Raw genomic sequence first — 25,730 nt, 5'->3', positions numbered from 1 at the left:
AAACATTTTACAGTTTAACCAAATGTCTGTGAAGCGTTTTCCCATGCCTCATCTCATTTGATCCTCAAAGAAGTCCTAGAGTAGGTAGATACGAGACTCGGTAGAATCTTATTTTCATTAGCAAGATGCGAATAGCAATATTAAAATATTTCTTCTAATTTCCTTTCAGTGTGCACGAATCTGTGCACCAGGACACTAGTTACTACATAAAACCTCCTATGAATTGTCCTGTCATTGTTTCTCCCAACCTCCACCTTCCAGAAAGCAAAGAACAGGAAGATATGCTTTGAACTACCACCCACTAGATCAGCGGTTCTCAACCTGTGAGTCGCAACCCCATTGGGGGTCGAACAAACCTTTCACAGGGGTCACCTAAGACCATCGGAAAACACATATTGAATATATAATTACATATTGTTTTTGTGATTAATCACTATGCTTTAATTATGTTCAATTTGTAACAATGAAAATACATCCTGCATATCAGATATTTACATTACGATTTATAACAGTAACAAAATTACAGATATGAAGTAGCAACGAAAATAATTTTATGGTTTGGGGTCACCACAACATGAGGAACTGTATTAAAGGGTCACGGCATTAGGAAGGTTGAGAACCACTGCACTAGATTGTTACCCCAAGCAATAAAGATTGCTATGACCTTTTTAGACACTATGGGTTGTCTGGAGAAAAATAATTTAGAATATTATTAATACATTTGCAATTTCAGCAAAATAAATCTGGATTCCTTGATACCTGATGTGCCAATAATAAACAAAGGCATAATATGCTTTTAAAAACTTTATTTCAACATAACTATGCTTACAGAAATACACTCATATTGGTTAATAGAATGCAATTTAAGTTTAACTTATTTTACATGATTTGGACCAAAAACTTGGTACATGGTTTAAACATTAAAAAGAAAAAGAAAGAAGATTTGCAATGTTTTATTTTTCATCTATTACAAATGTATATAAAAGATCCTCCAAAGGCTGCTAAAGCAGGCAGCAAGAACCTTGAGAAATTAACCTTTGGTTTGTCTCTGAAAAATAACACGTATTGCACTGTAAGTTTATAAAATTGGTACAACAAAACAGTGTTGCAATGTTTCAATGCCAGTTTACAAAGTTCAATAACTAACTAACTAATGGATGCTGAAAAGAGTGGGGAAAGCCTATGTATACATGTGAAACTGAAAAGCTATTTTTTTTAGTCAATATTGCATGTAGATTGCAAATCTACACAAAGCAGGATTCAGATAACTTCCTGAATCTGAATTAACACTATCAGCTCAGTTTATCTGCTGAGGTCAAGAAGGAAACTCCACACACTAGCTATTTTTCTGATTTATGCAAAAAAGAAAATTATATTCCTTCCCCAGCTTTTCAGTCCAGTACTGATATACTACAGGCAAGGTAGTCCCTTCCATTGTCAACATTCATAGGGTGACATGTAATGAGGTCTACTTGGGTTTAAATATTTATTAGCACTCATATAAAAAATAGTCCCTAAGTTAAAGACCACAGGACTTTAGAAGTGACTCTAAAAAATAAAATGACCCTTCTTGGAAGACTAGTGAAAACATCCAGCCATAGTTATAAGAAACCTTGTAAAAAAAAAAAAAAATGTTGCCCCTTGTAAATTACACTTCAATAAAATAAAAAAAAGCGCCTGAAAGAAGCAGCTCTGAAGAGAAAATATATAACTTAAAATATATTGAAAACAATAGATTCAAAAGATAGTTAAGAGATACATTTTCATAAGACTACCTAGGATTAGACTTATAATGTATTCTAGTATTTCAAGTTTTTCTCTAGTCACTAAACATCAATTTACAAATAACATGTTCACTTTTTTTTCTTTATCAAAAGGGAAGTCTAGCTTAAATTCTATCCAGTGGAGGGGAAACTGAGAAAACACAAAGATTCAGTTTCATGCAAATATCACATTTTTCAAATGGAAGAACTCCCAACTAGACCAGAAGTTCATATTATTAATATGCTTTTTACTGAAACAATTTTTAATAAGTACAAATACATGGCATTAAGGTTCAGAACCTAATATAGGCCTGACAATCAAGTCTTTGTTTTCTGGAAGAAAGGCCTCAAAAGCCCTACCCAATTTCTAATTATGTTTTCATGGATCAATTTAACAATAAGGAGTTTTACTTTCCTTCATATTTTTATTTAGCATTCTCGTCTTTAAAACTAGATAAGAAAATAAGTCAATTCCCAAGAAGTCAAATGTTTTTCTTTAGTATGAAAGAATCTACAAAAGCCTCTCCCCCAAACTGATTCCCAATCTCCAATCTGTACTTAATATGAATTTTTTCATAATGTAAAAGGTAATTTACATAAATGTACCCATGAACATCAAAACTAGTTGTTAGAAATATTTAACTAGCTTTATAATTTAAGTTTTAAAACATAAATATTTGCAGCTTGATCTTCTGTTGACAATGATTGTCGGAGCCAAGAATTCACCTAGAATTCAACATCATTTACAAATTTCCATTCATGCACACAAAACACACTATTAACACACAATTCACTCCTCATGTCTTGAGAGTATCATCTTCTTTGAATCTTTGGTCTCCCAGTCAATTCAAAGTTCAAATGTCTTTTAACTCAAACTTCACTCCTAAATTTTTAACAAGTTTTCCACCCATACTTCAACGCTTTTCCTAATCTTTTTTCATGTTGTACTATCAAATTCTGCAACCTACACCTCAAAGAGATCACCAGAGAGAAGAAAATAAATGAAATATGAAATGGTTATTTCAGAATAGAAAATGGAAGATCAGAATTGTTTAAGATTCCTTATTGGGATCATAGTTTATTTTTACTGCAATGAATAACTACTATAAACAAGAAAAATCCTGTTGGATTCTTTCATATTCTTTGGCGACTGGCCAAAGAACCTACCAAAACAAAGTAAGTTTGGGAATATACATTTTTTCCTACAAAGTATAGGAACACCAAGATAGCTGCATTTCATTTGAGGCCTCACCTGTACAAAGAGGCTGTCACAGTGACAGCCAGGAAACCCACTCGTTTGTGGAGATCCCTGAGAAAGTGTGATTTTTAAATCTGGACTGTAATTAAGGTTCACCAGCCTTTTTCATTGTATTCATAGGAAGTAGTGGCTGGTCTACCAGCACTCATACTACCTTCTTCTCATCCTAGGTTTTTTTGTATAATTGTTATGGCTTTGGAATCTCACAATTGATATTTTGTATAATTTGAATGTGTTATCTGTCTCTTAATTCCAGGTTTGCAATTTCCAAATGTCAAAATTGTTTACTCAGCTGAGTAGCCATATGGACACCAACCATCTATGAAAAAAGGTTTTCCTCAAAGATATGACTTAACACTGTACATTTAAGTAGTTGTGTACTAAAACAGGCCAATAAATTTTACTTATGGTTGGTATTTGACAGAAAAACCCATCAATATAGTCTAGTGGTTCATTTATTGCAAAGTTCAAGCTGAGAGCTGTGAATTTACTACATCCATTTAAAATAAATAACTTATATGAAATACAGTTATAGATATAAGATGTGAAAATCAAAATTAATGACTTGAACCTGTATGTTTCATTTGCTCACCAACTTGCACACACTAATATTCTGCAAAAAAGACAACTGCAGCAAAAGAAAAACTGCCCTTTTGCAAACAAGACTAAAAGCATTCCTCCAAAAAGGACAAAATAAACATGCATATATATGTGTAAAGTGTTACTGTTCAACACAAATGATATTTCTAGGAAAAAATTTAACTGCATAGGTTAAAAAAAAAATGTGCAATATCTTAAGCCATTAAAGCACCAAAAAAAAAAAAAAAGAAAGAAAAGAAACACCAAAAATCATTGTTTTTATGACGATTAACATACACAAATAAGAAATATTGATCAAAACTCAGGAGTAAATACCTGGACTGAAACAATGTCCATTGCTTGGAGAATTTTTCTTCAATTTAAATGTCTCTTCTCATCTCTAAAAAAATTTTAAAGTGCTAACTGTATATAAAGCAGGCAAATTCTTCAAGTAATTTGCTATTTAAGCATGCCAATTTTTATAGAGCTACATAAGAAACTAAGAATAAACTAAACTGAAACAGGAAGACAGACATTAGGGGTAAACTGACAAGTTATAGCTAAACAAAGCAATAAAATGCTATGCTACCTTGGCCTTCTAGTTTCAATTAAATGTGTAAGCTAACAGATTTAGGTGTCTGCTGGTTTAGTACACTAACTCCCTTGGATTTGCTAAAATGTATACAATAGGTAGAGAGAATTGTAAGAAAGAGAGTGTAGAAAAGAGTGTCACTTAAAAATCAACATTGGACACTAATTAAAGCAATTTTAAAATTAAATGGTTGTCTACTAGTATAAAGGAATATAAAATGTAATAGGACCTCACAAACTAAGAATTGAAGCCGTTTCCAAAGTTTAATTACTCCTGTCCTTTAGCTGCTTTTTCAAGGAAGTATACATTAACCAAATGGCGATTGAGGTGCTTGCTGTAATCTTTTTCTTTTCTAAAAGAACGATCACAGAAGATACAAACAAAATCTCCCTCAGCCACCTTGACTGCCGAGGCTTCCTTTGCATTTTTCCTACTAGCTTCTTGTGGAACTGGCCGGGCCCCATTTAATCCAGAATCATCACTACCCTCCGACATGTTGTCACTTAGGTCACTTCCATCATGACTATGGATACCTTCATCTTCATCCATTTCCTGAGACTCATTTACTGCCATGGTAACAGGAGGTGATGCTACAGCAGTTTTGGACACTGCTTCTTGTTTTTCTGTTGGTAGAGGAAGAAGAGGTGGTGAAACTGATTCTTCAACTGCCGAGTCTTTTCCAGGGAGATTCTCTGTTTTGTTCTCATCTGTATCCATATCCATTTCACAAAGCCTAGTGTCAGTCTGATGTTTACCATCTGAAGTTTCACCCTCTAGCATATTCAAGTTTTGTTCAGAGGATGAAATACTGGCAGATTCCTTGACAACAGCTAGACTCTTATCTGCCTCTTCTGCTTCTACTTTTTGAAGTGGGGCTTCTTTACTTCCTTCACATTCAGTGAGTAATTTTTGGTCTTTTGACTCCTCTTCTTTTAAGTTTTCCTTTGGCAATGGTGGTAAGAAATCCTGTGCACTTGCACTTTCCTTTAGAAGTTGGCTTTCTTTAACAGGCACCAAGCCAACTTCAATAAGGACTTGCTCTTTCCTTGCCATTTCACTCTGCATGTTAGACTTTTCCTTTTTATTATCTTTTCGAGGAGACTTTTTGGGAATTGGAGGCTCGGTAAGGGGAGGAGGCTCCGTAAGAGGAGGCTCCATGGCAGGAGGCTCCTCCATCTGAACAGGCCCCTTCTGAACAATCTCCATCGGAGCAGGCTCTATGGGAGGAGGCGGCTCTGTCTGAACAGGCCCCACCTGAGGAGGCTCCATGGGTGGCAGCGGCTCTGTCTGAGCAGGCCCTCTCTGAACAGTCTCCTTCTGAGCAGGCTTGCTGCTTTTTCTACTTGATTTATTTTTCAGAGTTTTCTTCTTTGTACTTTTTTTCACACAAGTATTTTGCTTTTTATTGTCCTCCACTTTCTTCTCACACTTTGGTACTTCCTGACTATTTTTGGGTTTGCTTTCTGTCTTCTTTTTCTTTTTTGTCACAGGTTGCTCATCATTAATAGGATCTTGTATGGAATGGGCTTCAGCTTCCATCTTCCTTTTGCTTTTCTTGGTTTTACAGTTTTTTTCTGCATTGGTTCTTGAATGCACATCCATCTCTCTAGTTTCCATTGCTGATTTCCGAGTTCTGGTAGTCACCTGGATTGAAGCATTACTACAAGGCTTTTTCTCTTTCGAAGCATTATCTTTTTTCTCCACTTTTACAGACTTCTCACTTTTCTTTCCAGCTACATCCCCCTTTATTTTTGTCTGCTCTGTTTCTGTTTTTTCATTGGTATTATTGTTATCAGGCAAGTCAGCCTCTCGCTTTTTGGTTTTCTTTAGTTTCACTTTTGAAACATCCATTGTTTTATTAGGACAAGTGGGATGCTTGGATTTGAAATGATACTGCAGATTACACTTCTTGGAAGCTGCATAATCGCATACAGGACAATTGAATTGCCGTGGATTAACATGGAGCTCCACGTGTTTTTTGAAGTTACTTCTATCTGCTGTTTTATAATCACAGTGTGGGCAGTTAAGAGGTTTAGGCCCATTGTGAACCTGTCTTGCATGGCGAGTTACTTCATGTTGATTGGAGGCCACATAACTACACTGATCACATTTAAATGGCTTCTCACCTAAAAGTAAATGAGACGTCAAAGACATATTAAAAAATGAATGCAAGATCATTAAAATATAAGGAATTGGATTATGCTAACAAAAAACCCACAAAAACTATATATTGAAGACAATTTCATGCACTTTACATTTACCATATTTACTTGTATATCTTTTCTCCATCCCTTGACATTGATTGTGAAACTAAACGAAGAAATAAGTATCTCACAGCCATCATCATCTAAAAATTTCATCATCGTTAAGGCTCTCAAGAACTATTAAAGTGCAGACATTTGTTAATACACAACAATTACTGGCCAAGTTCAGCTCTGGATGGTAATTTTGGAGTGAGGACCCTCAAAGAAAATAACTTCAAATGTTTTATGTTTAGTTAAAAAAAGTATAATGGAGTGGAATATAAAATTCAGATATTTTAAAGATAAGTCTTGAGACTTTAAAGAAATAACTTATACTCTAAGCTATACTCCCAGACCTCCCACACAAGTTTTAAAACACTGTGTTAGCCTCAGGGAGCAAAGGGCCTTTTTTCCCCCTTTAAATTTAACCCTTTTATCCATCAAGGCAAAAGCTGTCAAACGTCATTCAGCAAATTTTCCCAATGCCAAAGATGCTATTTTAAAGCAAAAATATAGCCTAGTCAGAAATCTCTCCTTGATTTTTACCCACCTTCTTTTTAAAAACGGCCAAAGAAACTAGGTAAATTTGAAGGGACATACAAATAGATATGGTATGTAAAATAAGCAAACAAAGTAATAATCACAGGTACATTACAGAACCAGAACAACCCCCACCCCCAAATTAAAGGCATAAGAGTAACACATTCTACCTGAATACATACCCCTCTAGATCACACACTAGTAAATATTACCAAATGGTATCCATACCCCACTGGTCCAATGGAATGCATAGTAGAAAAATGGAAATTGACATTTATGAAAATTCATCTCTCAAACATTCTCAAATTCATATCACATCTTAATATTTTCATAAAGCAAAGCTACTCAGACATTAAGTAAAACCATGTAGATGTAGATGGTATGCTTTACATGATTAGAAAATGTCTGATGATAAAACACTTGATCACAGAAACAAATACATATCCAAGTGCATCAGATTGGACATGTAGCTAAGTGGACAACTCTTTTCCATGTTAGTTCATTAACAAGTTTGTAAATAAGTTTCTACAACATGCTACATTACTCCATAGTGCTTGGCCGTATCTTGTCCTCTCTCCAGTGAATCACCTCAATGGAGACAAGCATTTGTTTTATATATACAGACAAGAATAGGCAAAGATAGGTGGCATAATAGTTAAGAACTGTTTTGGAGTAAGAATATCTGGATGATCAAATATGGGATTCTGCAATTTACTGTGAGATCTTGAGCAAGGTACTGAAAACTCTCTAAAGGCTCATTTCCTCACCTATAAAATATTCTTTTCTTTTAAAAATTTTAATTTTATTTTTTTAATTTTTTTTAATATATTTTTTATTGATTAAGATATTACATATGTGTCCTTGTCCCCACGTTACCCTCTACCCCCCCCCCCCCCCCGCTAAAAATTTTAATTTTAATTTACTGGAGTGACTTCATGGTTAATAAAATTATATGGGTTTCAGGTATATACTTAATCTAATATTTAGATTATTTAGCCATATAAACATTTAGCATGGGCAGTTAGCCAGGCACCCTCTATGCATTACCTGTAGGAACAAACTGGTTAATTTTTAGTACTGGGGGGAAGGGAGGAGTCATTATATCCTGCCTATCCACATAAACCCTACCTCTGAACAAACATTTGTGATAATTAAAGAATTATAAGGAAAATAGCACCATTTTAAAAACCCTAGTAAATGAGGATATTTACATAGCAAGCATTAGTCAAGGAATGGGAAGATGTAGAAATCTGTTTAAAATTTGATGGCAGCATAATTTACTTGCTCCAATTTTCCTTCTATTGCCATAAAATCCTGTTTGTATTAGAAAAACCTCAAAAATCAATAAAAACATATTTAAAAAAATAAAGTATGGTATAGTTTTTTGTTTGTTTTAAAGAATAGTTCAAAAAGAATAGCAAGGAAGCCTGGCCAGTGTGGGTCAGTGGTTGAGCATAAACCTATGAACCAGGAGGTCAAGGTTCAATTCCCACTCAGGGCATATGCCCAGGTTGTGGGCTCAATCTCCAGTAGAGGGCATGCAGGAGGCAGCCAATAAATGATTCTCTCTCATCATTGATGTTTCTATCTCTCTTTCCCTCTCCCTCTCCAAAATCAATAAAAAATATATTTTTAAAATCTTTAAAAAATAATAATTCAAAAGAAAACATATAGCAAAGAAAACCCAAAAACAACAGCACACTCAAAATTGTTCAGGCAAAGATTATTAAAACACCATAGATAAATACTTATACAATGACAAAAGTATTTCAATGAAGATACAAGTACTTTGTCATTCTAATAGTACAGGTCAACCAGATATGACTTTAAATCATGAAGTATCAAGCATTTAGATTTAATTTCCGGCATATAAGTAATACAAGACACAGGGACAGAGAAAAAACTAAATGACACCAAGAAAAAGCAAGTAAGGACAAATCCAGAAGGAGGGCATTCTACAAGAAAAATGGTCACATTTCCTCAATGCCTTAGTTTCCACATTTGTGAAATGGTACTAGAACTTATATATCACTAGAGGCACAGTGCACGAAATTCGTGCACTGTGTGTGTGTCTGTGTGTGAGTCTCTCGGCCCAGCCTGTGCCCTCTCACAGTCTGGAACCCCTCAGGGGATGTCCACGGGGGGGATCAGACCTAAGCCAGCAGACATCCCTCTTGCAGTCCGGGACCCCTCGCTCCTTAACTGTCTGCTGCGCTTTCCAGCCGTGAGCCTGGCTTCTGGCTGAGCAGAGCTCCCTCTGTGGGAGCACACTGACCACCAGGGGGCAGCTCCTGCATCGAGCATCTGCCCCCTGGTGGTCAGTTCACGTCATAGCAACCCGTTGTCCTGTGGTTTGGTCAATTTGCATATTAGGGTTTTGTTATATAGGATAGGATAATTAAATGAATTAACTCGTGTAAAGCTTTTAAATGTTTTATTTAAGGGCTAGGGCATACTATCTACCAACAGGACATATGTCTACTAGACTCAGCAAAGCTTTAGATATCATCCAAGTTACCCTCAGAAAATGAAACCAGGAAACACTGAAAGGTAACATAGCCAGGTTCTGGTTAAGTGATCCAACTCAATAGCTTTGGAGATTTAGAAGGTACACTCAAAGTATATATTAACATGACAGGCATGTAGGGTCAAGAAAGGCTAGCAAGCATACTATGTGACCCCTTCATAAATCAGAATCTGTACTATAACCAGTCTTATCACTGACATAAGACAGCTATATTCAATAACGATAAAATGCAAGCAAGCCCAACCAGCACGGCTCAGTGGTTGAGTGACAACCTATGAACCAGGAGGTTATGGTTCAATTCCCAGTCAGGGCACATGCCCAAGTTGCAGCTTGATCCCCAGTGTGGGGCTTGCAAGAGGGTAGAAGATCAATGATTCTCTCTCATAATTGATGTTTCTCTCTCTCTCCCTTCCTCTCTGAAATCAATTAAAACATATATTTTTTTTAAAAAATGCAAGCAACATATTTAATTTTAAATTTTCCAGTAGTCACATTACAAACGTAAAATGGATTTACTATTTGGCCTAATATATTCAATATTATGTCAACATGTAATTAATATTTTAAAAATAGAGTATTTGGATTTTCTTCATACTGTTTGAATTTTAGTATTTATACAACTCAATTCCAATCAACCACATTTCACAAGCTCAATAACCACATGCAGCTAGTGGCTACCCAATTGGACACACAGATTTACAGTAACCGTTAACTTAAGGGAGGTAGGTCTACATCAAGCATGTCAAACTCGTGGCCCACGGGCCACATGCAGCCCACAATGAATATTTTTGTGGCCCAGCCAATATAACGGTATATAAGATACATTTTAATAAAAATTTCGTAACTTAATTTTTACAATATCCTGTTATACATAATTATTAATAATGAACTACAACGTTTGCTAATGACTGATTACTGTAATTGTGTTGCATTCGTTTCCCTTATGCGCCTTACAGGCAGGTGCCCCATTTCTCTCCACTAATACTAGCAGCGAATATTTCAGCATCTGATTGCCACGTCATTAATATTGGACTGACTTGTTTGGTGTGTGCAACAGAAAATATTTCGCTTTTGGAGAACAAGAAAATAGGTTTATTTGCATTACGCTTATTAATTTGTGCAGTTATTCAGTGTCTGGTAAGTTAATGTGCAAGGAAAAAAAACAGTGATTTTTATTAAAATGTTCTATTATTTCTGTTAACAATTATTCATTTATTTCAGCCCTTAGTATTCAGTATGTCTGTATAGAAAAAAACCTATGTTTCTATAAAAATTGAAGCTTTTGTTTTTTTGCAGCCCACATAAACTTAAACCTTGTTTATGTGGCCCAGGTTAGCCTTTGAGTTTGACGTGCTTGGTCTACATAGATGTTTGTAAACAACAAGACTGTATTTAGCACAGTTTGCCCACAGGGGTACATATCGTATATTCTAAATCTGAAAGGAGACATGGAGTTCACCAAGGGTCAATCATGGCCAAAATGAAATAATTATCAATCACAAGACCACCTAGACTGATATTTTTAACTTGGCCAGCTTGATACTGGGGTCCAATTCTGGTTGGTGATCCTGATCTTTCACTGTAGTACATGAATCTCCTACTTGTTACTGTCTGAATTCTATTATAGGCTAGTAAGTTAATATCTCAAATTATGTATAATTCTTTAAAGGTAGGCTTTTGTATATCAGTCCTCAGAGAAGCCCTATCAACTTTCAAAATAGAACAAATCCAAATTTCAAGACCTGAGAAGCTCAGAAGGAATCCCTAGAGCAGTGATGGCGAACCTATGACACACGTGTCAAAGGTGACACGTGAACTCATTTTTTTGGTTGATTTTTCTTTGTTAAATGGCATTTAAATATATAAAATAAATATCAAAAATATAAGTCTCTGTTTTACTATGGTTGCAAATATCAAAAAATTTCTATATGTGACACAGCACCAGAGTTAAGTTAGGGTTTTTCAAAATGCTGACACGCCGAGCTCAAAAGGTTCGCCATCACTGCCATAGAGCCTGGCAACCACACACTATGAAATTTGGTGTCATACTGTGTTGAAGGAGTCTGAGAAAGTAGGAGTTGTTCAAAAAGCATTAACCAGCCTTGGTCTATGTGTCACTGAATTTATTGAAGAGCTAATGAAAATTAAGAACCCTCCTCCCAGAAAAGTACACATTTACATTTACAAAAGTTCTCCCTATGGACTCATTAAGAATCCCCCCCTTTAAATAGAACTCCATAGTAATAGAATACTGATTTTTAACTAGTTTCTAAATTATATTTAAAAATGTAATCATAAATAATTACCCAGTTCCAGGTCTAGAACTTCCTTATAATGGTAGTTTACTATAAATGATAGAAAAGTTCCCATTTCTTACCAACCTGAATGAGTACGCATGTGTCTTGTTAGATGAGTCTTCTGAGAACTTGAGTAAGGGCAAAGTTCACATTTATATGGGCGTTCTCCTGAAAAAATATAATTGGTGCTTAAATATGATAAAATAAGGCAAACATAATTATTTAATATTATATACAATTATCAGTACTGTGTATTATTTTCATATTCCTGGCACATAGTCAACTTATGTAAATGTATTAGAAATATAAGTTATTTCATATAGGGTTTAACTACATCATTTCAACTTTGCTGACACTATCACTGGCTTTCTGAATTCTATAGCACTTTTAATTTTCACAGAAATACTACATATTATTACATTAAACTTGTTGATTTTTTAGAGAGAGGAAGAGAGAGAGAGAGAGAGAGAGAGAGAGAGAGAGAGAGAGAGAGAGACGGCAATTTGTTGCCCCATTTATTTATGCATTCATTGGTTGATTCTTTTATGTGCCCTAACAGGCCAGGTAACCAACTGAAGCTACCTAGCCAGACTATATTAAATGTTAACTACTGAGAAAGTAATCTTGATAAGGCATCAAGGAGCATTTTATTTTTAAATTTAGAATTATCCTTAAAGAAAAATCTACCCAAATTTTTTGATGCTATGCCTTGGGTAACTTTTTTTCTTTCTGTTTTGGCTTTTTTTTTTTCCATTTTTTTTTATAGATTTCAGAGAGGAAGGGATTGGGAGAGACAGAAACACCAATGATGAGAGAGAAGAATCATTGATCAGCTGCCCCCTCCATGCCCACTACTGGGAATCGAGTCCACAACCCGGGCATGCACCCCTGACAGGAATCGAACCCAGGACCTTTCAGTCCACAGGCTGACGCTCTATCCACTGAGCCAAACCAGCTAGGGCTTAGCTAACTTTTAAAAAATCCTTGTAAAAATGATAAATCTAGCCCGGCCAGTGTGGCTCAGTGTTTGAGCGTCAACCTATGAACCAGGAGGTCAAGGTTCAATTCCCAGTCAGGGCATATGCCCAGGTTGTGGGCTCGATCCCAGCTCAGGGGGCAGCCGATCAATGATTCTCTCATCATTGCTGCTTTTCTCTCTCTTTTTCTCTCTCTCCCCCCTCCCTCTCTGAAATCAATTAAAAAAAAAACACTTAAAAAAAAAAGGATAAATCTACCATTTGAAATTGTTAGTTTAAAGCAAGAATGCTTTTGAGCAGGGATTTTGCTGTGTTTAGCTAAAAATTTCCAGTGGTAGATACAGCTGTTATGAAATGTCAGTGTTAAAACAAATTTTATTCATAAAACCATAGACAGAGCAATTGAAGATGAGAGGCCAGTGATTTAGTACTGAAGAATTTAAGACACAAAGACAGGAAATGTGTCTGTTTTTGAGTGTGGGTTGTCAACCACAAACTTTTTTTAAGTTTGAAAATTTGTTTCATCTAGTCTTTGGCCATAGATAATAATTACAACCTTGAGCAAGTTTCTGCATCTAGAAAAGTAACAGTACCTTAACTTTTTAGAATTGTGAGAATTTAATACATGCAGTGTACTTAACACTGTGTCTTGGCACATATAAAGCCCTCAATAAATATCAATTATTATTTTTTGTCTACATAGTAAGATATAGCAACACATGTGTCTAATAAAATTAAACAAGGAAGAGAATAAAGAAAGAATGTGGTGATGAGTGAGAAATGTAAATGTAACTGCTCAATTGTAATTGGCTGGTAGCTATAGATTAGCTGTAAATAACTCATAGCATAGAATGACTACATTTACCTGGAAGAATTTTAAGATAGTTTTTAAAATATTAAAAGTAGTTCTTGAAAGAAGTTGTTGCAGAGGAAACCAAGATGGCGGCATAGGTAAACACAGGAAATTGCTGCCTCGCACAACCACTTCAAAAATACAACTAAAAGACAAAACGGACATCATCCAGAACCACAGGAAGGCTAAGTGGAAATTCTACAACTAGAAGGAAAGAGAAAAGCACACTGAGACTCAGAGGAGGTGCAGAAGTGCAGAGGTACAGGGGCGCATGTGGAAAGGGCTGGCAACTGAGGACACAGTTGTCTTTTTCAATCGGGAGGGAGTCTCAAGCTCCCGACTGCTCTGAACTCCAGTTCCAGGCGAGTCTCTGGGGATCCAGACTCATACGGGGAGAAACTGGACTGTCTGGCATCGGTTGGAACTCGAGGGCGGCTTTCTCTCAGAGGTGCTTGCAATGATTATCGGGACACTGAGACTTGGGGCCTCTTAGGATAGGGCTGAGGATCAGCCATAGCTATTTGCTCCGCCCTGTTGATTCCCTGAGACCCCACCCCACCCAAGCTGTGCACAGAGGCTTTTGCATATGAAAGGCCTGGCCCTTTGCAATCTGATAAACTAACAATCTGCAGCTGGGTCAGAGAGACCCAGAACTTCCAAAAGGCCCAAGGCCCCACAGCAGCTTGCATTGCTTCACAGCTGGGCCTCATCTAGGCAGCTCCAAACCCCAAAGAAGAGGAATCTGCAGATCTCTCCATAGCTCCTGCTGGGTAGCCTCAGGCAGGGGCTAAATTAGCACCTCCTTAGAGATCCAAGAGCCAGTGTACCCAGTGGTCAGAGTGGGACCATCCAGATTACAACTCCTCAGATCCATAAGGGACACACTCAGGGGGCAGACTCAGTGAGCACCAAAACCCCACTGAAGCAAGTCTTGCCCCAGAAGGGTGTCTCCAGCACAGAAGTTCTCTCACTGCAGACACAGCTTATTCTCACAGCCAATTGGCCTGGAGGTCAATTCCTCCCAGTGATACATACAACAATCAAGGCTTAACTACAACAAGACTGTGCACAAAGCCCACAAAGGGGTGCACCAAGAGTGTCCACCTCAGGTAATTGGAGAGGCTGAGTCACTGGGCCCTATAGGACTCCTAGCACAGAAAGCCACTCTATCAACACAGGGAAACAAAAAATGCAGAGACAAAGAAACAGGTCAGAAATGACAGAAATGGAGGAAAGAAAACTACAGGATATAGAGTTCAAAACCATACTTATAAGGTTTTTCAAGAATTTTCTAGAAACCACCGATAAACTTAGTGAGACCCTCAAGAAATCTAGTGAGACCCTCGAGGATATGAACAAGGACGAACTAGAAATTAAGCATACACTGACTGAAATAAAGAATATTATACAGAGTTCCAACAGCAGACTAGAGGATTGCAAGAATAAAGTCAAAGATTTGAAATACAAAGAAGCAAAAAACACCCAACTGGAAAAGCAAAAAGAAAAAAGAATCCAAAAATATGAAGATAGTGTAAGGAGCCTCTGGGACAACTTCAAGCGTACCAACATCCGAATTATGGGGGTGCCAGAAGAAGAGAGAGAGCAAGATATTGAAAACCAACTTGAAAAAATAATGACAGAAAACTTCCCCTACCTGGTGAAAGAAATAGACTTACAAGTCCAGGAAGCACAAAGAACCCCAAACAAAAACAAAAGGAATGGAATCCAAAGAGGACCATACCAAGACACATCATAATTAAAATGCCAAGAGCAAAAGACAAAGAGTCAATCTTAAAGGCAGCAAGAGAAAAAAAGTCAGTTACCTACAAGGGAGTACCCATACGACTGTCAGCTGATTTCTCAACAGAAACTATGCAGGCCAGAAGGGAGTGGCAAGAAATATTCAAAGTGATGAATAGCAAGAACCTACAACCATGATTACTTTACCCAGCAAAGCTATCATTCAGAATTGAAGGTCAGATAAAGAGTTTCACAGATAAGAAAAAGCTAAAGGAGTTCATCACCACTAAACCAGTATTATATGAAATGCTGAAAGGTATCCTTTAAGAAGAGGAAGAAGAAAAAGGTAAAGATACAAATTATGAACAACAAATACACATCTATCAACAAGCGAATCTAAAAATCAAGTGAATAAAAAATCTGATGAACAGAATAAACTGGTGAATATAATAGAATCAGGGGCATAGATAGGGAGTGGACTGACTATTCTCAGGGGGGAAAGAGGTGTGGGGGTGTGGGAAGAGACTGGACAAAAATCGTACACCTATGGATGAGGACAGTGAGGGGGAGGGCAGAGGGTGGAGTGGGAACCAGGTGGAGGGGAGCTATGGGGGGAAAAAGAGGAACAACTGTAATAATCTGAACAATAAAGATTTAATTTAACAAAAAAAGTAGTTCTTTACAGAATATCCACAAATGGCCAATAAGAAAATGGAAAAATGCACAATATCATTAGCCACGAGGGAAATGCAAATCAAAATAAGATGAAGACTTCATACCCACTTGGTTGCCTACAATCAAAGTGGCAGATATTAACAAATATTGGCTAGGATGTGGAGAAATTGAAACCCTTATACATTACTGGGATTGTAAAATTAATGCAGCCACTTCAGAAAATAATTGGCAGTTCCTCATATGATTAAACATGGTTAGTTACCTATTCGGCACAGCAATTCCATATAGATAGATAGGTTAAAAAAAACTTCTGTCCACACAAAAACTTGTTCAAGAAATGTTCATAATAGCATCTTTCATAATAGCCAGAAAGTGTAAACAAACCAAACACCCATTAACTGATGAATGGATAAACAAAATGTTGTACACCTAAGGAGACATATGTAATAAATAATAAATAATTTAAATGTAAAAAGAAATGTTTTGCCCTAACTGTTTTGGCTCAGTGGATGGAGCATCAGCCTGCGGACTCAAGGGTCCCGGGTTCGATTCTGGTCAAGGGCATGTACCTTGGTTGCGGGCACATCCTGGGGAGTGTGCAGGAGGCAGCTGATCGATGTTTCTCTCTCATTGATGTTTTTAACTCTCTATCCCTCTCCCTTCCTCTCTGTAAAAAAAATCAATAAAATATATTTTAAAAAAATAAATAAAAAGAAATGATGTGTGCCCATAAAAAATTATATGGCAATTAAAGGAAAATAAGTATTGTACATACAATATGAATGAACTTGGAAAGCATTTTGCTAAGGGGGGAAAAGGTAATCCCACAGGACCACATATTGAATGATTCCATATACAGGGTGTCCCCCCAAAAATGTATACACACTTTAACAGCTCATAGCTCAATTTTGAAAATGAAATATATTTAAATAAACACTGTCTTTATAATTACTCAGTGTGTATACATTTTTTGAGGATACCTTATATATGAAATGTCCAGAACAGGCCTATCCATAGTGAATTGTATGGCATGTAAATTCTATTAAGCTGTTATTTTAAAAGTTAATGAAATAAAATTAAATACTAGTGTAGATTAACATGAAGAATCAATAAAGAATAATTTACTTTTAAATTCTTTATAACAAAATAGATTGATTCTATCTGTGCAATTCTACACTATAGGCACAATCTACAAAACAGTGATTTTTCAGTCACACATACAGGCAAAAATGTCATCTTTTAAAGAAGAATTTGTGACCCTGACCAGGTAACTCAGTAGGTTAGAATGTTGTCCAGCTATATCAAGGTTGCTGGCTCGATCCCAGGCAGGGCACAATGAATGCAAAGATGGGTCAAACAAATCAATCTCAATCTCAGTCTCTCTCTCTTCCTTCCTTTCAATCTAAAAAAATCAATATAAAATAAAAAATAAAGTACAATTTGTGAACTGGTTAAATATCTAAGCCACAAAATTAAAAATCTTTTTATTTAAGACTAATGAAAACAATCCTCATCCCCACCATACTAATTACCTATAAAGAGATTCAGATTTCAAATCTCTTGCATGTGACCTTGGGCCCAGCACTTCAAGCTTTTAAACCAGAAGTTTTCCTCTCAGTAAGTAATCAAAGGCTAATGCCTGGCAAACCTGTTTCATTAATGGGTTGTTCTAAGATTAGCATAGAATAGAATAAAGTACCTAGCATTGATTACTCAATAAAAGAAGAAACTCATTTACTCTGAAAACTAGACTACCTAATGAGAAATAAGTGATTCTGCTGCCATTTCTTATCTCTACTGTTCAGCACTAGATTAATTTATTTTCAGAAATACAATATTTAGAGCCATGGGTTTAATAGCAGAGATACTCTCAGAATTTACATAATCAAATTATCCTTCCATTTATATACCACCAAATTGTGGGTTTTTTTAATCAAAAGGTAAGAAGCATTGGAGATCTTGCTTCCCAGTAATTGTCATCAGTTTGGGCTCAAATAAAAATTCTCAAAAAAATAAAATAAAAATCACAAGGTAATAGGATGGAAAAATCTTTTTAGAAAGCATAAAGACCAAATCGGTTTGACAATAAAATGTGAAATCCATACAACCAGTGTTAGCTATATAATATATAATCTTATTGTGAAAATATCAACCTCAAATTAATGTGGAGAAAATGTTAAGTAATGGATGGTATAACTACGTAAAATATAGCCACCTATTCCCGAGGTCGGCAAACTGCGCCACATGCGACTCTTTGGCCCCTTGAGTGTGGCTCTTCCCAAGCCTTAGGAGTACCCTAATTAAGGTACCTACATATATAGTTTAAGTTTAAAAAATCTGGCTCTCAAAAGAAATTTCAATTGTTGTACTGTTGATATTTGGCTCTGTTGACTAATGAGTTTGCCAACCACTGACCTATACTATGACTAGATTAAAATAACCACTACAATAAAAATTAAGAAATGGCAAAAAGTAGAGTTCCTGTTTTTAAAATAACTCTTTACACAAAAAACTGGAAATATACAAAAACTGAAATCTTTTCAACTGTCTTTATTTTCTTTTTTCTTCTAAAAATGTTAAATCAACCATTTAGATTATTGTTGAAAACATTTTAAATTTTTTTTAACCAGTGTCATCCCAATAAATTCAATAAAAAATAATAAAAAAGAAAACAGTTATAGCTCTGGGGGACACTTTTAAACAGTTCAGTGACCCAACAGTTCTGAAATTATCAAACTGAAACTGCCCTCCACCACCCCCAAAATTTAATACGACAAAGGCACTGGGGTGCTGGTAATAGTCTCTGTTGACTTGCATGGTGGTTATGAATATATATATTCATAAAACTTCATCAAGGTGTACACATAAAAGTCATGCACTTCAGTTATAGTATTTTTGTAATGTTTGAACTTCTTTAGTTTTGAAATAAAATGCTTTGGCATGGAGACATTCATTTATAGGTTACAACAAATTCCAAAGGACTACAAATTCTTTTACTTGACTAGATTTTTAATATTTTTTTAATTGATTTCAGAGAGGGAGAGATAGAAACATCAATGATTCGAGAGAATCACTGATCAGCTGCCTCCTGCACCTCCCCTCCCACCCCCACCGGGGAGATCGAGCTAGCAACCCAAGCATGTGCCTTGACCGGGAATCGGACCATGACCTCCTGGTTCATAGGTCAATGCTCAACCACTGAGCAATGCCGCTGGCTAGGCTACTTGACTAGATTTTAAAACTTTAAATGCAGAAGCCATCTGCTAGGGCTTAGAAATGTTGCTGCAGCCCTAACCGGTTTGGCTCAGTAGATGGAGTGTTGGCCTGTGGACTGAAAGGTCCCAGGTTCGATTCCGGCTAAGGACATGTACCTTGGTTGTGGGCACATCCCCAGTAGGGGGTGTGCCGGAGGCAGCCAATCAATGATTCTCTCTCATCGATGTTTCCAACTCTCTAACCGCTCTGCCTTCCTCTCTGTGAAAAATCAATAAAATATATTTTTTTTTTAAAAAAGAAATCTTGCTGCAGGCTTCTTTCCTTCAATGGAATTTCACCTCCAAGTTTAAAATCTATCACTCACACAAAGCAATATCAATTTACCTCCCCAGTATCTCACTTTCACCTGTGGGATTCAGTTCTACAGAGACACAACTCCTACAACCAAACAGCATCCCAATAGTCCCTTTTCACTTGTGACCCAAGAGTACAGTACTAGATTGTTCAGACCAGTAATCAGACCTGAAAAGTACCAACCCTTACCAGGAAAATGTAATGTAAATTAAAATAACTACCAGCCTGGCCACTGTGGCTCAATGGTTAAGCATCAACCTATGAACCAGTAGGTCAGGGTTCACTTCTCGTCAGGGCACAAGCCAAGTTGCAGGGTCAATCCCAGTAGGGGGCGTGCAGGAGGCAGCCGATCAATGATTCTCATTAACGTTTCCTTCTCCCTTCCTCTATGAAATCAATAAAAATGTTTTTAAAAAGTAACTACCTATAGTTACAAACATTTATTTGAAAAAATGAGATCCCTAATTACAAAAATTTTAAAGTAAATTTAAAAGCCAACAATTAAGAGGTACTGAGGAGAAATGGGAAGTGACTACTGACAGTTTCTTTTTGGGTGAAGATGTCCTAAAATTGATAGTGGTAATGGCTGCGAATTACCACTGTGAATATACATTTTTAATTGAATTTATTGGGGTAGCATTGGCTAATAAAATTATATAGGTTCCAGGTGTACAATTCTTTTAATACATCAACTGTAAAATGTATTATGTTCACCACCCTAAGTCTCCTTTCACCACCATTTATCCCCACATACCTTCTTCTACTCCCCCCCCCCCCCGCCCCTCCCACTATCCTTCCCCTCTGGTAATTACCATGGTGTCTGTTTTCTATTTGTGTTTATTTTGTTCATTAGATTCCACATATTAAGTGAAATGATATGGTACTTGCCTTTCTCTGACTGGCTTATTTCACCTAGCATAATTCTCTCCAGCACTGTGAATATATTAAAACCACTGAACTGTAACTTTAAATAGATGAATTGTGTGGTAGTAGAGTATATCTCAATAAAGCTGTTATTTTTTAAAATGAATTGCAAAACGTGACAAGATATTTCTAACTGTTGGGTATATGTTGGTGCAGTGTAGCATTCTCTTTACTTTTGAGATGTTTGCAATTGTTCCTATTTTTAAGATTGTTCCATTTTTTTGAAAGAAGGCACTTACTTATAAATTAGAAAGGTCCTCTTACCTGTATGAGTTCAAATATGTTGAACATTACTTTTTGTTTGAAAAATAGTTGCATTTTCCACATGTGGTTGCTTTCTTAGGAAAATAATTTGAGTGACAATGCCACCAATACTTTAAAAAATCCTCACATTTCTGTGTTTTGGGGACAAGTTGTTCCATTTAGGAGCTCAATATCCCAAGTCAAATGTTTTAAATAGTTTGAGGCTCTGTTAAATGTGGTTATGCAAGGGTTAGTTTTTTTCTTTTTTATCAAAGTTCTAAATTCCTTCGGGAAACTAGTGTATGCATCTAGATGTATTTATTCACTGCCAACTAAATACATCTTCTAACAAAAACAGTAGTCTAAGCTGGCTAAATGGTCTATCCCAAGTTGTTAAAGTATGTATTTTAGAAAGAACATTGGTAAGATTTCTCTTGAATATTCTTCCATATAACAGTCAGTACTTGATTTGTGTTCCTCACTAGATCCTTTAGCCCTTTGCGGTCGTTTGTCTACTCTCAGCCACCAAAGCTTTTTTACCGTTCCGGTCGTATGTCTGCTCTCAGCCACCACAGCAAGGAACCGTACGAATCCTAACTCTATTCATTCATGTATCAGTTCATAATTTCTCTGAAAGCTCTTAAGTGTCTAAGTGACCTTGTCACGAACCAAAACATTGCCCTGACAAATCGGAGATAACGAAACAATATAAACAAACGCGGTCATTCCACACTCGCCATGCAAAACACCGCAGCGAGTCCGTCGCCTTTTGAGAGTGAAGAAATCGACAAGCTTTGGAGACACTTCGCAGAATTTCAAATAAAGCTTTACAAATTACGTTTAACTGTAATTAGGCATTCTCGCTTGTTAAGATATTTCAAAATAATACTCCAAAATGACAAAAAGAAAGTTACCGAAAGAAGTGTACTGCGAATCTGAAAGTAACGATGAAGAGTTTTATTTTGGCACCTTGAATACTGACTCTGATGTAGAAAGTGATAACGTTTGTAGTGATTCTACTAGTAGACACGTAGTTCCAAAAAAGAATTAATAAATCTTGTTTATCCTTCATAATCTTGCATGTTATGTATCACTGCTCTTTCAATGGAAATTAAATCCGACCAGTACGACACCCATGTCCAAATTTAATATGACCGCAAAGGGTTAATTCTATAGTATAGTTACCTCCATGGAGAAACTGAGGCACAGAGAATAAATAACATGTTCAAAGACAGCAAATAATCGAATCAGGGTTTGAACCCAGTCCCTCCCCCCCTTTTTTTAGCATTATTGTTAACTACCCACTCAATTAACTATCAGATGTGAGTTGAAGTTATGGACTGCAAAGGTCCTCTTACCTGTATGAGTTCGAACATGTTGAACATAATTGTTTTTTCTGTCTGAAAAATAGTTGCATTTTCCACATGTGTATACTTTCCTTGGAAAATGGTTTCTTAAGTGTTTTCTCCAGTGATATTCGCTTACTGTGGTATATGTGCAAATGATGCACTTGTAGACTCGCTCATTATCACCAGCTCTAGTATGGTGTTTCAAGTGAGCAGTATAGTGATCGTATCGATTGGTATTGTAGCCACAGCGGTCACAGCGAATGGGGCCTTTGGAGAAATCTCCCTCTTCAGCAGTGGAAGAGCCAGATTCCCTGGCTTTTGCTTGCTTCTCTGCACTTTCTTCCACAAAAAACTTCTTGGCACTATGAACTCTGATGTGATGCACAAACTGTTCTTCAGATTCTGCTTCATATTGGCATGGCTTGCAACGAAAGGGTTTGGTCTTCAAGGTCTTGGATTTGTCCTCTGCTCCAGGTGTCTCAGGAGGAAGCTCTTTATTTGAGCTGTAAATTTCTGGGGCAGCTGATACCTCGAACACAGGCTGTGGTTCTGCAACACTGAGTTCCAAACTTTCCAGTTCCATGTTTTCCAGGCCACTGGGTTCACCTTTTATTTCAGGAGACTCCTCAAGTCCTTCTCCATCACTATCTGAAAAGTTGTTATCCCCAACAGGCATCAATTCTGCCATCTGCCTTTCTTCGCCAACTAGGTAATCACAGCAGCTGCCATTTACTTCCCCAGTTAAGGCCACATTTGCCAACATGATGAGCTGAGGAGCAGCCAATTCAGCTTTGGAGAGGTCATGCAAGTCATACATATCGTTAGGCAAGGCCATGCCAATGTTGCCACTGCCGTTGAACAGCCCTCCTCCTCCAGAAGACTGCCCCATTACCTGGGTGGCCATAACTGTATTCTGAATTCAAAACAAAACAAAACACAAAAGCACCAGTTTAAACACAATTTTTACTGGTCTAAAACCAAAACACTACCGTAATTCTTCATATCTTTCAAAAAACACATTTCCAATATAATCTCTAAGCTCAATGAACTTCATTAACTACTAAAAAGAAGCCTTTAAAATCTTTTTGTAATTTCAAATTCTTTACTGCATAACCAAAAAAAAAAAAAAGTCTATTACCCCTCCCCCTCCGAAAAACTTTATCAAGTTTTTGACATAATTAGGTCCACCAAGTAGGTCTACCACTGGCAAGCACTTTTAACTTTTCTGATGCAAAAAAACAAACAAAACAGAAGCTTTCATTTTTAATGTTAATTAAATTACTTTTAAAATTCAATATGTGAATAGTAAACAGCTAGCCTCCCAAATCCTCCAACATTTACTGGTCTAAATCAGAAAAGGGAGAAATCCAAAAGCCAGACAAACATGTCTAGAAAGTAGAAGCCTGTAATAAATTGGTCAACTGAACTTGAATTCACATTACCTCAACTAACTCCAGAGGAGAAAACTACTGTGAAAAAGTACCACTTTGTTTCTTATTTTTTGCTGATCTGACCTGTTTAAGGGGGGAAAAAATTACGGACCCTTTTTCCTGCGAAAAAGTAAGTTTGGTGTACTCAAAACTGAAAATAATCTTTCAAACCACCTACTAAAAGTAATCATACAATTCAACTCGACAATCAGCAACTTTCTTGCATTGTGCTTGACTTGGCCTACTTGCCTAGTGGAAGCCATTACAAGATCACCTTCTTGAAAACATGTAGGGCTTTTTAAACCGTCTTAACCAGGCTCCATCCCAAAGGTGCTATTCTCAAAGGAGGTGTTCTCTTGCAAATTAGAAAAGTCAAAATAAGTGGCAAGAAAACTAAAAAAGTTTAACCCAAAATACAAAAAAAAAAAAAAAAAAGTAATCCGTTTCACCGAAGCGTATGAACGCCAACCGGTTGAGTTATACGTACCCGCAAAAAGTTGGAATCAAATGCCATCACAGAAAACAAACCGAGGGCAAAAGCTGTCCCAAGGCTGATCGTCCGGGCTCCTCGGTTATTTACCCAAACATCGACTTTCCTAATGGTCCCCCCAACCCTCACGACCACCCCTCAAGAAATCTCAACGTGTGTCCGGCAGACCGTCCGAGCAAAGCTCCGAACCCCAACGTGCTGCACGGATTCCTACGCGCCGCTGCCCCCGGCGCCTGCCTCGGCGGCGGCATTCCTGGCTGAAATAGGCATTCGGCCATTTTCTCAAAATACCAAACACAAAGCAGCTCTTTGCAAACTCGGGCGCTCTCGCTTCCTCTCGGCTCGCCCCGCTCGCGGCACACATTTACACACCAGTTCGCGGGAGCTGCCCCAACCCTCACCCTGAGGCCTTCCCTGGGCTCCCCAACACCAAAAAAGGCCAGGAGGGCCAACTCGGGGCGCCGCCTGGCCAGACAGCGTCTCCCCCGGGGCAGCAGCCCCCGCTCCGGCCCTCGGACCCGCGCCGGGGAAGAGGAAAGTTACCGCGTCGCCGGCGTCCCTGCACCTCTCCCGGCTCCCGGGCGAGCCCTCCGCGCAGGGCCGACAGGCTCCGCGGCGCCCCCCCGAGGCGCCCGCCCCGAGCGCCAGAGGGGGCCCCCCACGCGCGCCGGCCGCCCCCCGGAAGTTTGCGCGCTCACTCCCCCACGGCGCCCCGCGGGACGCGCGCCCTCGGCCTGCCGCCCCGGGAGGCGAGGCGGCCGGACGCGGGACGCCGCGGCGGGGAAGCGGCCCGAGCGCAGAAATCGCTGTCCAGCCCCATTGGCGGAACCGCCCGGGCCCCAGGCTGACTCAACCCGCCCGGCCGCACTCAACGGCGCCTTCCGGCGAAAGGGAGAGGCCGCGAAGGGAGGGGGACGTGGGCCGCGGGCCGCGAGGGGCTGCGGCGGGACCTGCGAGCAGCGGGAGGGCGAGGAGGAAGTTTCAGGACTCGGGCCCCACGCAGCTCCGCGCCGCGGCCTCGGCGCCCGACTCCGAGAGGCGCCGGGCCCGCGCGGAGGCAGAGGCCGGCCTCGACCGGGGAGGGGGTCCCCGCGCCGCTCCCCACGGACGCCCCCGGCCCAGCCCCCCGGGGCCGCGCCGGTGTAACCCGATCCCGTCCCGCCGCCCGCCCCCGTCCGGCGCGGCCGCCGCCGCCGCCGGAGCCACAGTATCTGCAAATCAGCCCTGGACAGCGCCTCGCTCCGCGTCCTTCCGCGCCCTCCCCCTCCCGCGGGCGCCGCCGCCGCCGCCGCCGCCGCCCGGCCGGCCCTCCCCCACCCGCCCCGAGCCCCCGGCCCCGCGCCGCGCTTACCGGCCTTCCTCGGCCAGGAGGGGCTGGGGACCTGGCGTCGCCGCTCCTTCTCCGACTACTTTTCTTTGTTGCAGGAGTTTCGGGGGAGGGGAGAGGGAGGGTGGAAAAGTTGGGCGCTGGGGCCGTCGAGGCCCGCGAAGGCCCGGGAGTGGGACTACGCGGTGCTCAGGCCGCGGGCTCTCGCCCTGCTGTCCCGGCCGCCGCCGAGGTCTGGGGCCCGGGGCCTCGGCGGCGCTCGCTCTGCTGCTGCGCCGCAAGCTCGCGGGAGCCGCACATTCCAGCACAGGAGGCTGCGCCGCGCACCCGGCCCGCGCCGCCGCCGCCGCCCG

At 39.0% G+C, this 25,730-nt stretch overlaps 1 protein-coding gene across 4 annotated transcripts; it reads right to left on the bottom strand.

Moving 5' to 3' along the window:
• Nucleotides 1-791: 791 nt before the first annotated feature.
• Nucleotides 792-25,730, bottom strand: REST (RE1 silencing transcription factor). 4 transcript variants are annotated; one of them, XM_036335014.1, is made up of 4 exons: nt 25,402-25,730; nt 22,140-23,043; nt 11,884-11,967; nt 792-6,318 (listed from the first exon to the last, which is right to left on the bottom strand). In XM_036335014.1, the coding sequence occupies exons 2-4, from the start codon at nt 23,032-23,034 to the stop codon at nt 4,460-4,462; spliced, it is 2,838 nt and encodes a 945-aa protein (XP_036190907.1). In that variant the 5' UTR covers nt 23,035-23,043; nt 25,402-25,730; the 3' UTR covers nt 792-4,459. The 4 variants fall into 4 exon arrangements, with proteins under 4 accessions (XP_036190907.1, XP_036190916.1, XP_036190898.1 ...); XM_036335023.1 differs by lacking the exon at nt 25,402-25,730 and adding an exon at nt 24,594-24,898; XM_036335005.1 differs by lacking the exon at nt 25,402-25,730 and adding an exon at nt 24,048-24,522.

Source organism: Myotis myotis, unplaced genomic scaffold (genome assembly GCF_014108235.1).
Source record: "Myotis myotis isolate mMyoMyo1 unplaced genomic scaffold, mMyoMyo1.p scaffold_m19_p_1, whole genome shotgun sequence".
NCBI lineage: Eukaryota > Metazoa > Chordata > Mammalia > Chiroptera > Vespertilionidae > Myotis > Myotis myotis.
The sequence above is the reverse complement of the archived record's forward strand: the minus strand, read 5'-3'. Positions and strand labels throughout refer to the sequence as shown.